The sequence below is a fragment of the Solanum lycopersicum genome, chromosome 7 (assembly GCF_036512215.1).
Source record: "Solanum lycopersicum chromosome 7, SLM_r2.1".
Lineage (NCBI taxonomy): Eukaryota > Viridiplantae > Streptophyta > Magnoliopsida > Solanales > Solanaceae > Solanum > Solanum lycopersicum.
Genome location: NC_090806.1, coordinates 59,692,490 through 59,705,838, shown reverse-complemented (window position 1 = coordinate 59,705,838; position 13,349 = coordinate 59,692,490). Strand labels below are relative to the sequence as shown.

Here is a 13,349-nt window from a genome sequence, read left to right as displayed (position 1 = left end):
CAATCAACAATAACCAATGCTCTGATACCACTTTGTTGGGAAGACAAGGCACTAACAAAGAATGTCTGACAGGATAACAGCGGAAGAATACCCAAGTCTATACTTTCCCTTCTCGATTTGAACCAAGAGAAGACAAACAACCACAACCAATATGATAGTAAGGCAGCAAATAATTCAACTAAACAAATATAACAAGGCAATAATAAACCAATCACAAGACACCAAGATTTACGTGAAAAACCCTTTGATGTGAAGAGTAAAAAATCACGGTACCAAAAGCTCTACTATAATCACCAAGAGTTACAATATTGTTCTCCAAAATTGGCCACAAAACAAGTGCCAAACAACGAGCAACAATAAAATAAGATTGCACCAAATCTAGAGAATTAAAGGAGCAAAATCACTAATTTCGCAGCTACTGTTCACGACAGCAAAACTGAAGCTGCAGGCCACCAAATCCAACTCTGTCAGTTCCTAACCAAATATTGAGATGAAGATAATATGTTGTCCAAAAATCAGCTCAATCGGAAAAGAAACGAAGCGGGAATCGCAATTTGAAGTTGGCTATTAGGGCTGAATTTTGACTGCGAAAACTGTTCTCTTTCTCTCTTTTTGGCTGCTGAAAAAACTCTCTGTGTATTTGAAAATAAGACCTAAATAGGCTTATATTTGCTTCATAAGAATGGGCCTATGGGCAAAAATGGGTTGGTCCAAATTGAGCTTTTATTTATCCACATAGGAAGAGAAAAAGACCCATAACCCAACACGTTCAACTATCTAGTTTTGTTGTGGAATGAAAACACAAGTTCGTTGGTATTCAATTCCATTAGAGTGAAAAAAAAAATCATTGGTTCAAATTTTTTTCTATTGTCTGTCCTAATTTCTTAACTAGAGCATGAAATTGTTTTTAGTAAATGATATAAAGGATTGCAAAATATGAGAAGTTTCAAACTGTATTTCATAAGAATAAACCAAGTACATCTTGTAAAATTATGTACGATAGTAAGAAAGAAACAAGCCCCTAAATGAGTAGGTACTCGATGTGGACCCCAAACATCGCAATGTAATAAGTCAAATGGAGAACGAGTAGATATGTTACTCAATGGAAATGCAAGACGTGTCTGTTTAGCCAAAGGATAAACGTCACAATTATTATCAAAGGAAACATTACGAGAAGGTAATAATGAAGCGATTGATCTAAGGCGAAAAGGTGATGGGTCTTAAGACACCTGTGCTATAAATCTTTTGGTTGTGAAACTTGATGAAAAATTGGTGGTTTTTGTATTGATAAAATGTAACAGAGACCAGTGTGATGTTTACCCGAGCCAATCATCTTCCCCATAGTCAAGTCCAGTAATATAAAAAAACTGGGAAACATACGGGCAGTGAGGTTGCTATAAGACAATAAATTTAATCGAAAAGAGAAAACATGTAAAAAATGTTTAAGGTAATATCTGAGTTAAAAGGTATTGTTCCAGTGGAATGAATAGTTACTGGAATAAGAAGTATTATTTTGCATAGGTGTCGCGCTATTACCGACAGAACTATTATTTTGCGTAAACAAACTTATTTGCCTGAGTAGTTTGTCGGAGTTGTTCTACTGAAAATCTATGTGAACCAGTGGTATCTTGCGAGTTAATCTAATTGTTAGATTGATGAGTTTGTCTATTACATTAGAAATATGAGAAGGATTACCCTGAGATCCATGTTATTGTCGATTATTTTGGCTTCTGAGTTGTTGAGAGACCAAGTGTCATTTTAAAACTTACATCTATCCTCCATATGAACTTTTCTATTGCAATGCTTGCAATGAAATTTCAGAGTGCGGCAATTTTTAATTGTGTGTTATTCTCGATTGCAATACTGACAATGCTTATCCTTGAATTTGTTGAAAAAACTATTGGTACACCTTTGAACTGCAACCGCATTAGATAAATTTTCTGTTGATTACGACGTCATTTTTCTTTGTGTTTCCTCCTGAATAACAAGTGAATATGCTTGTCGCACATCAGGTAGGGAAGACATCATGAAAATATTAGATCAAACAACATTATAGATACCATTAAGACCCATTAGAAATTGCCATTAAGACCCATTAGAAATTGCATTACACGGTCTTTTTTAATTTGATCGGTGTGTGTGCTTTAATTTGATTGCAAGTGAGAAATGTTCGAAATGTATCTCACTCATCCCAAAGACCTTTGAGTTTTGTGCAATAGAAAGAAAAGTTCATATTACCTTGTTAGAGTGAAGAGAATGATTTTTGAATTTGATATATCGTTTGTGCATTCCTATGAGAAAAATGATCTTTAAGATCTTGTCATACTTGGTGAGTCGTCTTGGCATAGATGACTCCTTTAGCTAAATCTAATTCCACCGTGTAACATCCTAGAAATTTTTTGAGCTAAGACTTGGACCATCCTTTGTGGTGAGTAAGTTTTTGCCAAGAAATTTAAATTTTTCATTAGTGTTAAGGTCAGGTCACTAGATATAGCACCTTGAGTTCTAAAAGAACTAAATTGGAAATAACAAAATCTGAAATTTGGAGAGTTAAGCTAATTAAGTATGATTTCAGGGTCAACTTTAAAAGACCATAACTCTTAGCACGGGATGAATTAGGTGTGATAAAAGATACCTTAGGAAAGATCTTTGAATTATCTTTTCAACTCCACCAAGTTTGTTAAATTTTGAGTTCGGATGAGTGGGATATGGTCTTTTGAGTTTAGTCTGTCCATTTAAGGAAAGTTAGCCGAAAATAGTGAGAGATATTTTTTCTTTTCCTTATCCAATCAGATTTATTTCATTTTTAGTAATATTTTAGAGGTCTAATCCTACTAATTTCAGTTTTAAAATCCTAATATACGCCTAGGGGTTCAGTTTAGAGTTCAAGGAGAGAAAAGAAGAGAAAAGATGAGAGGATCAAGTGTTCGTCGATATTCTTGTGTCTTATTGCGGAATTTCATGGTTTTAATCCCTATGAAGTATGTAAGGTTTCATAGTGTTGGGTTCGTTCACCCACACATCAATCATGATTTATTCAACGTAATTTCGTTCCTGAAATTTAAGGATTTAAGTTCTTGATGAGTTCTTGATAAGTGTTCTTGAAGTTTCATTAAGTTTTGATGTAAGATTCTACTTGGGTCAACTTTAAACAACCATATCTCTCAGAATATTAAGTATTATGTGAGCAATAACCTACCCATTTAAAGTTAATGAAATTTACTTTCCAACGCCACTAATTTCTCGTCAATCTAATTTCTGAGTAAAAAGTTATGACTAGTTTAATAACCTATACGGTGTTGTTACGAATTAGCCGATCGAAAAATATTTAAAATAATTATTTTTGTCTTTTTACCTCCAAGAAAACCATAAATGAATTTCTTGACTAATAAAAGACTAAAACAATCAGATTTTCATGTTCACTAATGAAAATGATAATCCTTGGTCATAAAGGTTTCAAGAAACTAATTCAAGAATCTTAAGAAAGGTTTTTTTGACTGTTTACGTTCAAGCTAGGGCTTTAAGTCTTCTAATCAAGTTCTTCTAAAGATTCTTCAAGAATCTTATTCTTCTAGGTACGTAAGTCTATCATAATGTTAGACTAGTTTGTCCTCAAGCCCTACATCTACTTTCAGATAAGTAAAACAATAATCTAGGATTCTACCCCTAGATTTGAATATTGTTAAGATAAGTTGATTTTGAGTTCTTGTTTATTTTAAAAGTTATATTCCTAATTATAAAATTTATATATTGTTATTAAGATCATTCATATCATCAACTGTAATTCTTGAAATTTACATTCAAGAGAGAGTTAAGAATAGAGTTAAAGAGAGTATTTGAGTTCAATTTTGAATCCTTGAGATCAACTACCAATTTGAACTAAGTTTTGAGTAAGGGAATGAGAAGAGACGTATACATGAGTTCCACGTAATATGTAGACCTTCGAGTCGAGTCATTCATTCCCATAAATTCCCCATGGACTCCACAGATTGAGTATCTTTGAGAGGAGTAGCATCTGCAAGTTCTAAGCCTTCAGTAATAAGTTTCTAAGACATTTGAGTTTATATTTCTAATCATGGTACTATAATATATTACTTATGGAGTCCTTGTGTTGAATTTTTCATGCCCATAATTCTGCATGAACCCTATAAGTGTAACAATCTTGAGATGAGCAGTGTCTTTGAGTCCTTGAGTTGAGTAGTTCATGTTCATAATTCTATATAAACCCTCCAAGTTGAGCATCATGAAATTATCCATAAACATGAGATCACAAACCTCAAATCCATAATACAATTCAAGAAAATTTAAGATCAAAGTTAAGGGAAGTTAAGAGCCAAGTTTAGAAGTTAAGAGCAAGTCAAAGTAAAGTTTATAAAGTTTTCAAAAGTCTTTCACAGACGTTTTCATTTTTTTTAAAGACTTAAATTTCAAGTTGAGTAAAGAGTTAAGATTGAAGTCATTTCTTCAAATAAATGTATGTGGACTATGTATTTTCAAAGGGTTTAAAAATATTTTCACATTTGAGTAAAAAAAGGAATATCGTTTCCAAAAGAGATCTATTAAGCTAAGTTTTGAGTAACTATCTCAAACCAAAGAAAGAAGTTGTTTTAAAAACATATGAGCTAAGTATATTTTTGGGAGTAGTATTGAGCACCGATATGGGGATGCGAGTTCATATTAACTCAAGTCTCCATAAACCATGTAGTCATCATGGGTATCAAAGGGTCATACTTTTTAGATGATCACTTAAGTTAAGCTAGTGGATCCACTAAGCGCTCTATATGAAGGCAAAGTATAGAACATTTCTGGCAGCGTGGGCAAGACGTTGTATCACCACTTAGGCTCATAGTGGTGGTTGTCGGTTAGAGAAACTCCACAATAGTAATTGCATGATTCCTCAAGGGGTTCTTCTTAGTATGAATGGGGGGGGGGGGTATGAGACTTATTCATGCATTGCACAAGTAGACTTTGAGATAGAGTATGGTATGCCTTTTATGATATTATAATTATGAGTTGACATCATGTTTTAAACAGCTTTTTTTGTGTTGCATTTGTTTTAAACTGCTTTATATTGAAAAAAGTTCAATTAAGTATAAGGAGTTGAGTACCTTAAGTTGAGTATCTTGAGTTGATATGTGTTTCATTGAATCGAGTATCATATCTTTGAAATTGAGTGTATAATCTCCGAGTTGAGTATCGATCTTTCCTTATGTAATTTTGAGTATCCCTGAGTATTCTCTTAAGTTGAGTAAGCTTGAAAATAGGTAAGTATGTTTTCATTTTTATCAATTTCAAGCTTATTTTATGCTTTAGAATTCTCATTACATGCTCATACACTCCACGTAATGAGCCATTTGTCCTGCATCTTCTCATTATGCAGACACGGGTATTCAGGATCATCAATGGGAGCTTCGTTGATACATCTGAGAGTTTGAGTTAGCTATGGTGAGCCTCCTTACTTCCGAAAGATTTCATTTACTTTTCAGTTTAGTCAGGATGTCGTAGGATCTTATCCCGACTTTCATCTTTATCAGTTAGAGGCTTCATATATAGTCAGTATAGTTGAGAAGTATGTATCATTTATTTTATTAAATGTTTTAAAGACTTAAGGTGCCTATTATATGGCGAGTTGAATACATTATTTATTCAAAGTTTTTCAGTTGAGTTAAAGATTTGAATTTCAGTATCATAAATTTTGTTCAGTTTTTTAGCTTTTGTATGCTTAAGTTAGTCTTCCGCTTGTAGTCAGTTAGGATGAGGGTTTGTTTGGGGACCAACAATGGTATTCGAGTGCCGGCCACGTCCAGGGTGTAAATTCAGGTCGTGATACACCAAGTGAGCAAGCCATGATAAAATCATACTATTGCATTGATTCCACAGCGCGTAGTTTGTTGGCTTATCTGTTTTCGAACGCCAATTCAATTGATTCATCGATAAACGATAGTTTGTTTTTGGTTGTGAGAGCATGTATCATTGATTTGCTCCAGGATGGATAATTGATTCCATTCAACTTGATTGGAACAAACATGAGACTCGGATGATCTGAATGTTGATGAAAACATGGATTTGATGAATTTATATTGTTATTCTTATTGCTAGTGTTTGGACTGTTGGATTCACCAAGCTCTAAAACCATTTCGGAAAAGAAGAGAAAATAATATATTTTGCTGAAATATTTTCGTTTATTCACAATATGGTAGATCATATTATATTATAAGTGAAAAGATTCAAAGCTCAAAGTTGAATTACCATTTTACCCTTATATTAAAATAATTAAACAAATATTAGAAAATATAATTAAATATTTAATAAATAACTCATTTAGATTGGTGCATGAATCAAATTCACATTGATAATTAATTATTCTATTGTCTCGCTTAACTTTAGGTAAGAAATCGTGATCCCCAATTAATGGGATTTTATCTACTAATATGAAAACTTACAAGATATGTATTTCTCAACAAACGCATGAACTTATTCACAATGGTTATTTTGTTTTACTATTAATAAAAAAAGGGAAAAATTACATGGGATGGCAAACATTCATAGCTAATTATAATATAGGGGTATAGTTTAATTTATTTACCTTATATAGTTATAGTTTATTTTTGTTTGCTATATTTAATGGGGTCCACAACCTATTATATAACCAATGGTATAAAAACATTATTTTCTAATTTTGTATATAATTATACACAAAACAATTTTCTCTCTCCTTTTCACATTCCAAATTTTTCTCCTACATTTAATACTCCAGCTATCCGGTTTGAAATTCAAATTGTTGTCCAAAATTAGATTACTCCCTCCCGAAGTTGAAGTCAATTTCGTAAGTACTCCTTAATTTTAGTTGTTTACCTCTTATTCTTTTTTTACTTATTCAAAATTTGTATATGTGTTCTGTTTATTATTTGTTTCATATATTTTGATGAAATAATCGATTTTTTGTTCTTGATAGATCTAAAATTGGTCACACAATGAATGAATCATCTTCATCTTTGAGGATTACCAGAGGTATTCCTTTGCATGTCAATGTTGTTGACATTTTACCATCATTTTTAATGGGGTTAACTCAAGATTTTGGGTTTGATGTAGGGTCATTGGGAAAATCAAATCAAGTTATACAAGAACAAACAATGGAAGAGCTTAGATCAAAGAAAAAAAACGACCCTACGGCAGTTCAACAAATTATTAACAATGCCAAAGCTAGAGGCATTAAAATAGTACAAGGAAGAAGAAAGAGGAAAGTTGTAAACATTGAATCATAGGAAAATGCTTCTGAAGTTATCGGATCTGAAGAACATAATATTCATGAGGTACTGTATTAAAACACAAAGTTAGATACAATTTTTTAGTTAATTAGATGTCAATATACAAAAAATATTACTAAAGTATTGTATATAGTATAATTGCATGTTTAGTAATTGTATATAGTATATTGCATATTTATGTTATTTTTGTATTTTGTATATATATACAAAAAAGTAATTGGACTTAGTTATACAGATGAATTTTTTTTATATATGATTAGAATTTGTATATTCTATTAGTTATATACAAATTATTGAAGTTAGTATATATTAAGTTTATATACATATACAAAAATTGATATGTACATGTCTGTTTTAATAGCTGGTAGTAGGGAATTGTATATTAAAGACTTTTTTTTTTATATACATATGTACACAAAGTAATTGGATTTAGTTATATAGATGGGAAATAATCATATGCGATTATAATTTGTATATTGTAGTAGTTATATACAAATTATTGAAGTTAGTATGTATTAACTTTATATATTATTGGAGTTTAACTAATATATTCATGTACATATATAAATATACAAAAAAGGTAAGTTCATATATATATATATATAGAATTTTTTTTTTTGAATTTGAACGTTTAGCTTAAAAAAAGGGACGTTTCCCTAAAATTGTGGCATTATCTAAATTTATTGTTAGCATATTTAACGCTTCAGTTACAAACCACTTTTTAAAATATAATTGTATAAATAAAAAAAAAACATTATATACAAAATTAAAGATACCTAAAATAACTAAACTATACCCATATAAAGTAATTAGGTAAACTATACTCATATAATGTTATTTAATCTAATAAGTTTGCCATATATGAAATTTTCCCATAAAAAACCGCTAAATACTCTATTCAATGGTATCCTATATAAATTTGTCAAAAAATAAAAAACCTTTACGCCCAATAATTTTATTGGTTTTATTTTTGTCGGCTTTCGGTACATATTTTGATTTATTTTACTTAATTACTTTTTTTAGCATTTCGTCATTACAGATGGAAGAAGTTAACAAAAATAAATAACTCCGATTGATCAATGTTGATGATTAATAAAGTATTGTGAAAGAAGTGCAAATAATAAATTAATCCAATATGAGTAATGTACTAAAAAAATGTTTGTCAAAAGAAACATTTTTTCATATATATCTATATATCATGTGGTGAGTACACAAGAATTAAAGCTACATATACTTTTTGACTCTTTATTAGCAACTCGTATACGTATTCAAGTATTGACAATTATAAAGAAAAGATAGACCTCACAAGAACACTTGTAAGTGTTGTTGATCGATGGACATGACTTCTTTTTTTCGGAATTTTCATTTAGTTCGGAGACAATAATCAGAATTCTCATATTTTCCTCCCCATCTGTAATATTCTTCTTCATTTATAGGAATTTGAAGTTCCAAGTCATGTTCATCGAATGGCTTGAAGATTAAGTCGAGTTGCTCATCGCGCACTTTGTCAAGAGTTGATGGGCTCCACTGAAAATGAAGAAAGAAAATATTTTTTTGTAAATGCATCAACTACTTATAATCTGTTTCAGTATTGAAAAAATATTACTCGAATAAACTCAAGGACTTTATAGTTATTCTAAATTGTTGATTGGTTAAAGGAACGAAGGAGCATACCTTTGGAGACTTATCCTTGTCAATGACGGCAGCCCTTATTCCCTTTAAAAATAAAATTAAAGAATTCTAAATGAGAAATCACAAATCAAGTGTACCTCTTTGTGTATATGTTTGCTTAAATATAAATTACCTCATAAAAATCATCAGATATTATGGTTCGTAATGTGTTGATTGTAATCCTAAATTCTTTTCTCAAACATTCAGATAGGGTTTGGGTCCTTCCTTCTCGTATCTAAAAAAAATATTAAAAAAATATAGAGAAAATGTAAGATTCTTTCTCTTTCACATTTCAATAAATATGCTTAAATTGTTTATAGACTAGTTACCGATCTCAGTGTTATTTTCAATCCAATTGGAGATGCTTTCTTTATACTTTTAAGCACTGGCATAATCCAGTCGTTTCCTTTTTTGCCTGCTTCAGCTTCCTGAAAATTAAAGTTGTATTAATTATATGAAATTTCATTTCATGTATATGTAATAGTATAATCAATTCTTACAAATGAATCCAGGATCTCCTCCACTGTTTCCCTGGAGAAACAATCATCGATTATGGACAACCTACAGTTGATTTATACATGAAAAATGCATTAATATATCTCACAAGAACAATTTGAAATCATAATTTATATGATACATTACTTGCTCAAGACACTTCTTTCATCTATTTGAACATTTGTAGAGAATTCATCGATGAGAGATCTAATAGTATCCTCTTGATCAGCGTTGTTTATGCTTAGTAAACTCTTCTCTAACTGAAATAATTTGTGTGAAGGTACAAAATGAGTTGCTAAACCAGCAGCAACCACTTCTTTACCCTTCAATTTAGCTCCTGTTAAGCCCAAATATTCCCCTACATACATACATGCATTTAACAACATCAAACAACTATTTCAATTTTTAAAAATACATATTCTAACTTACTTACCAAGTCGACCTGGGAGTCGCGATAGTATGTATGATAAGCCGCAATCTGGGTGATACCCTAGATTTGCTTCAGGAGTGGAACAAAACTGCAATTTTTCAATAAGAATGAGAACATTAATTAAGATTAATAATTTATTAAAGATGTCATTATTAAAATCAATACTCACCGCTTTCTCAGTGACGACAGAGTACTTCATTGGAGCCATGAAGCCTACACCTCCACCCATTGACATTCCATGAACAAGAGCAATATGTGGTTTCTTGTAAGTATGAATGTGGTAGCAAAGCCAATACACTCGATAAATACCTTCAAGGCAAGAATCCCCTTCAAAAAATATACATGTTTAATTGAGTGATTAATTTAATTAATTAATAGTAACTAATTCAATCGAAACAATAGTTAATTACTTGCATCATATATCCTTTTCAAATCCCCACCAGCACAGAATGTACGGCCAGCTCCCTATATTATATATATAACATGTACAAATGGATTAAATATTGAACTTGTCAATTAAGTGAATATAATAATATAAATTAATTAATTACCTTGAGGATTACAAATTTAGCATTGTCATCTTTCTCATATTTCTCCAATTTCTGCCCCACCGTTAATGCCTAATATAAATCAACATACAAATTACAATAAGCCATTTTAACTATATGTTTAATTTGTTGATGTTATGTCGCATACCACATTTTCTGATATATAATTTAAATTGTTAGGCCTATTTAAGGTCAGCACTCTACCACGCCCAATTTCCTCAGCAATAACAACCTGAACAAAAAAAAAAAAAAAAAAATTAAAAAAAATAGTAGCTCGAACATATATATAATTATTAAGTAAATAAAAATAAAACCTCTCTATTTTGTTTCATTACTTCTGAAGGCATTGTGATGGTACTTGGAAGAGATGTTATTCCCATTAGAAAAGTCGATTCAAAGAAGAGTGATGAGTGCAGAATTTGGAAAATGAACACTTTGTAAACAATAATTCTTACAAAAATATAAATTTGGGCATTACAATCACTGAGAAGAAGATCAATTATTGATTTTTTGTCTTTTTATAACTTTGTGCATGGAAAAGGACTTAATTTATACACCTAGTGTTATGCATGTATAGGGGTGGGCATGCTATATGTCATATACCCTATTGAAATCAAAATTGTTTATATCGCAATATAAATATCAGAGTTCGGAGCCCAAAGGTTATAAAATATTAACGAAAATTTCAAAACGGTATATAAAATTTTATATTAACCAAAACGGCAAAATCGCTGGAACAACAACGATTTACTCCATGGAAAAAAGCAAACTCGCTGCTACTGCAGCGATTTCGCAAAATGTGATTTTTTTTTTTAAAAAAAATAAATTAAATCGCTACCATGGCAGCGATTTTCAATTTTTTAAAACAAAAAACTTTTTTTTAAAAAAAATCGCTGACTAGGCAGCGATTTTCAATTTTTTTTTTTTAAAAAATTGTTTTAAAATTGCTGTCTTTGGAAGCGATTTACATTTTTAAAAAAATTAAAATTGAAAATCGCAGCGATTTTTTTTAAAAAAATCACTGTTATGGTAGCGATTTCGAATTTTTTTTAAAAAAAAAAATCATTTATTGCAAAATCGCTGCAGTTCCAACGATTTTGCTTTTTCCGGTGGAGTAAATCGCTGTTGTTCCAGCGATTTTACTGTTTTGGTTAGTATAAACTTTTATATACCGTTTTAGAATTTTTGTTAATATTTTATACTCTTTAGGCTCCGAACTCATAAATATCAGGGTAATTAATACGGTATCTAGTATATTTCTGAATATAATTAAACATATATCATCAATTTAATAAGATCAATATATATATATATTGGTAAATAAACTTTTTACTCCTAGGGAATCTATATATAGTTGGTTTAAAGTCGGTCGAGGTTTCAGAGATATTTACCATTGAACTTGCATAATTATGCTCCCCTTTAATTGAGTGTTATTTATATAAATAAGATTGAGTAGGAAATTATTGAATTTGCAAAGACTTTAAATAAATAGTCATCGTTGTTAAGAAGAATTATTGAGATTTAATGAGAATTTGCGCGTAGTGTTGAATAATCAAATCATTTAGGGATAGAAGTTTAGCTCCTTCAGGTCTCAGCTCGTCTCCAATTTTTTGACTATTTAATCGTGATTGAATATGTTTTTTTGTGAAATTATTAAACAAAGATAATTGTTAGTCTAATTTGATTGAGATATTTTAAAAAAAAATTAAAGCTGCGTTATAATTCTTTATTATGTAAATGTATGTAAGCTAAAGTAAAACAAACTATGGTTAAAATGTTGAACCATGCCGAACTAATTTAGTATGGTAATGATATTATACTTTTAGCTTTTAGATATCGTAAATCGAAATTACTGTGTAAAATTTTAAAATATTATACCTTTATTTATCATGCCCTTCCCGTATCAACCATCTTTAATTATAGAATTATCTCTCTCTTCCTTTGAAAGAATTATCGTGATCTATAATAATATAAATTAGATAGATCAAATTTTGTTTTGTCAACACTGAATTTTTTACTGAGTTTTACACTATTTTAAGTTTTTTCTTTAAGTAGAGAAAACATGTAATATAAGTAACATTCTACCTTGTGAACAAAAAGGGTACACAATTTAATTTAGACCAAAGTACATAGGGAAAGAAACCTAGAGCTAGACACAGTTCTAAATATAAAAGAGACTTTTATTTTTTATTTTTTATAACCGCGACATCTTAAAATTGGATTTTTTTTTATTTATGAAATTCGGGTATACAACTAATTTTATGAAATATCTATCAATTACAACCAGCAACAAGTAAGGAAGAATCACTTAGTGTTTTTTGTTTCCGCTGAATTTTGAATATGAGACATCAAGATTTTCTATCACTTCATTGATTGTGGTTTTTCCAGAGATCACCATGAGTTCTTTGCAAAATTAGGTGGAGTGAGGGAAGATTATAACCACTAGGTCACACCCTTAAGTGAAATATAGATGATAGAATGTATGCATGCATCCACTTAAAATTCAATGGACCAGGTCTCTTGACAAAATAAAAGTGTAGAAATTAAATAACTCAAAGTAAAATTGACACCAGAGTCTTACGTGAAAATTTCCTTACTTCAGGGAGAAAAAAATCACGGCCTCTCTCATAAGATTTCAAATCAACTTCATTTCACTTAAAAGGGAGCAAAGGCTTCAGAGTAATCTAGGAATCGAACTCTTCATTATTCCCTCTTACTGTAGCAACTCTACTACAAGCAAAAGAACTAAGCAAATAACTCTATTACCCACTAAACCAACTAATTCTAGTAAATTTAAACTTTAAGAACCCAACATACCTAATTCTAGCTAAACTTATTCTGACGATTTGCGTTTGAAAACTGATCTACTTCCTTTATAGCTTAAGCACTGAAATACAAACCCTAGCAACAACCAAAAACAATGATAATTCTATTAGA

General features: G+C 30.5%; 1 protein-coding gene across 1 annotated transcript; it reads right to left on the bottom strand.

Moving 5' to 3' along the window:
• Positions 1-8,432: 8,432 nt before the first annotated feature.
• LOC101250233 (3-hydroxyisobutyryl-CoA hydrolase-like protein 5) lies at positions 8,433-11,028 on the bottom strand. The gene is made up of 12 exons (XM_004243576.5): positions 10,727-11,028; positions 10,561-10,644; positions 10,416-10,484; positions 10,275-10,329; positions 10,034-10,191; positions 9,868-9,952; positions 9,582-9,792; positions 9,440-9,500; positions 9,269-9,367; positions 9,073-9,174; positions 8,943-8,984; positions 8,433-8,795 (listed from the first exon to the last, which is right to left on the bottom strand). Exons 1-12 carry the CDS (start codon positions 10,790-10,792, stop codon positions 8,631-8,633), a joined length of 1,197 nt encoding a protein of 398 aa, XP_004243624.2. The 5' UTR covers positions 10,793-11,028; the 3' UTR covers positions 8,433-8,630.
• Between the last annotated feature and the right edge of the window lie 2,321 nt (positions 11,029-13,349).

Coding starts and splice junctions, on each gene's coding strand:
- LOC101250233 (XM_004243576.5), bottom strand. CDS start 10,792: ATGGGAATAACATCTCTTCCAAGTACCATCACAATGCCTTCAGAAGTA. Junction 10,485..10,560: donor ATTATATATCAGAAAATGTG/GTATGCGACATA, acceptor GATTTATATTAG/GCATTAACGGTGGGGCAGAA. Junction 9,501..9,581: donor GAAAGAAGTGTCTTGAGCAA/GTAATGTATCAT, acceptor AATCAACTGTAG/GTTGTCCATAATCGATGATT.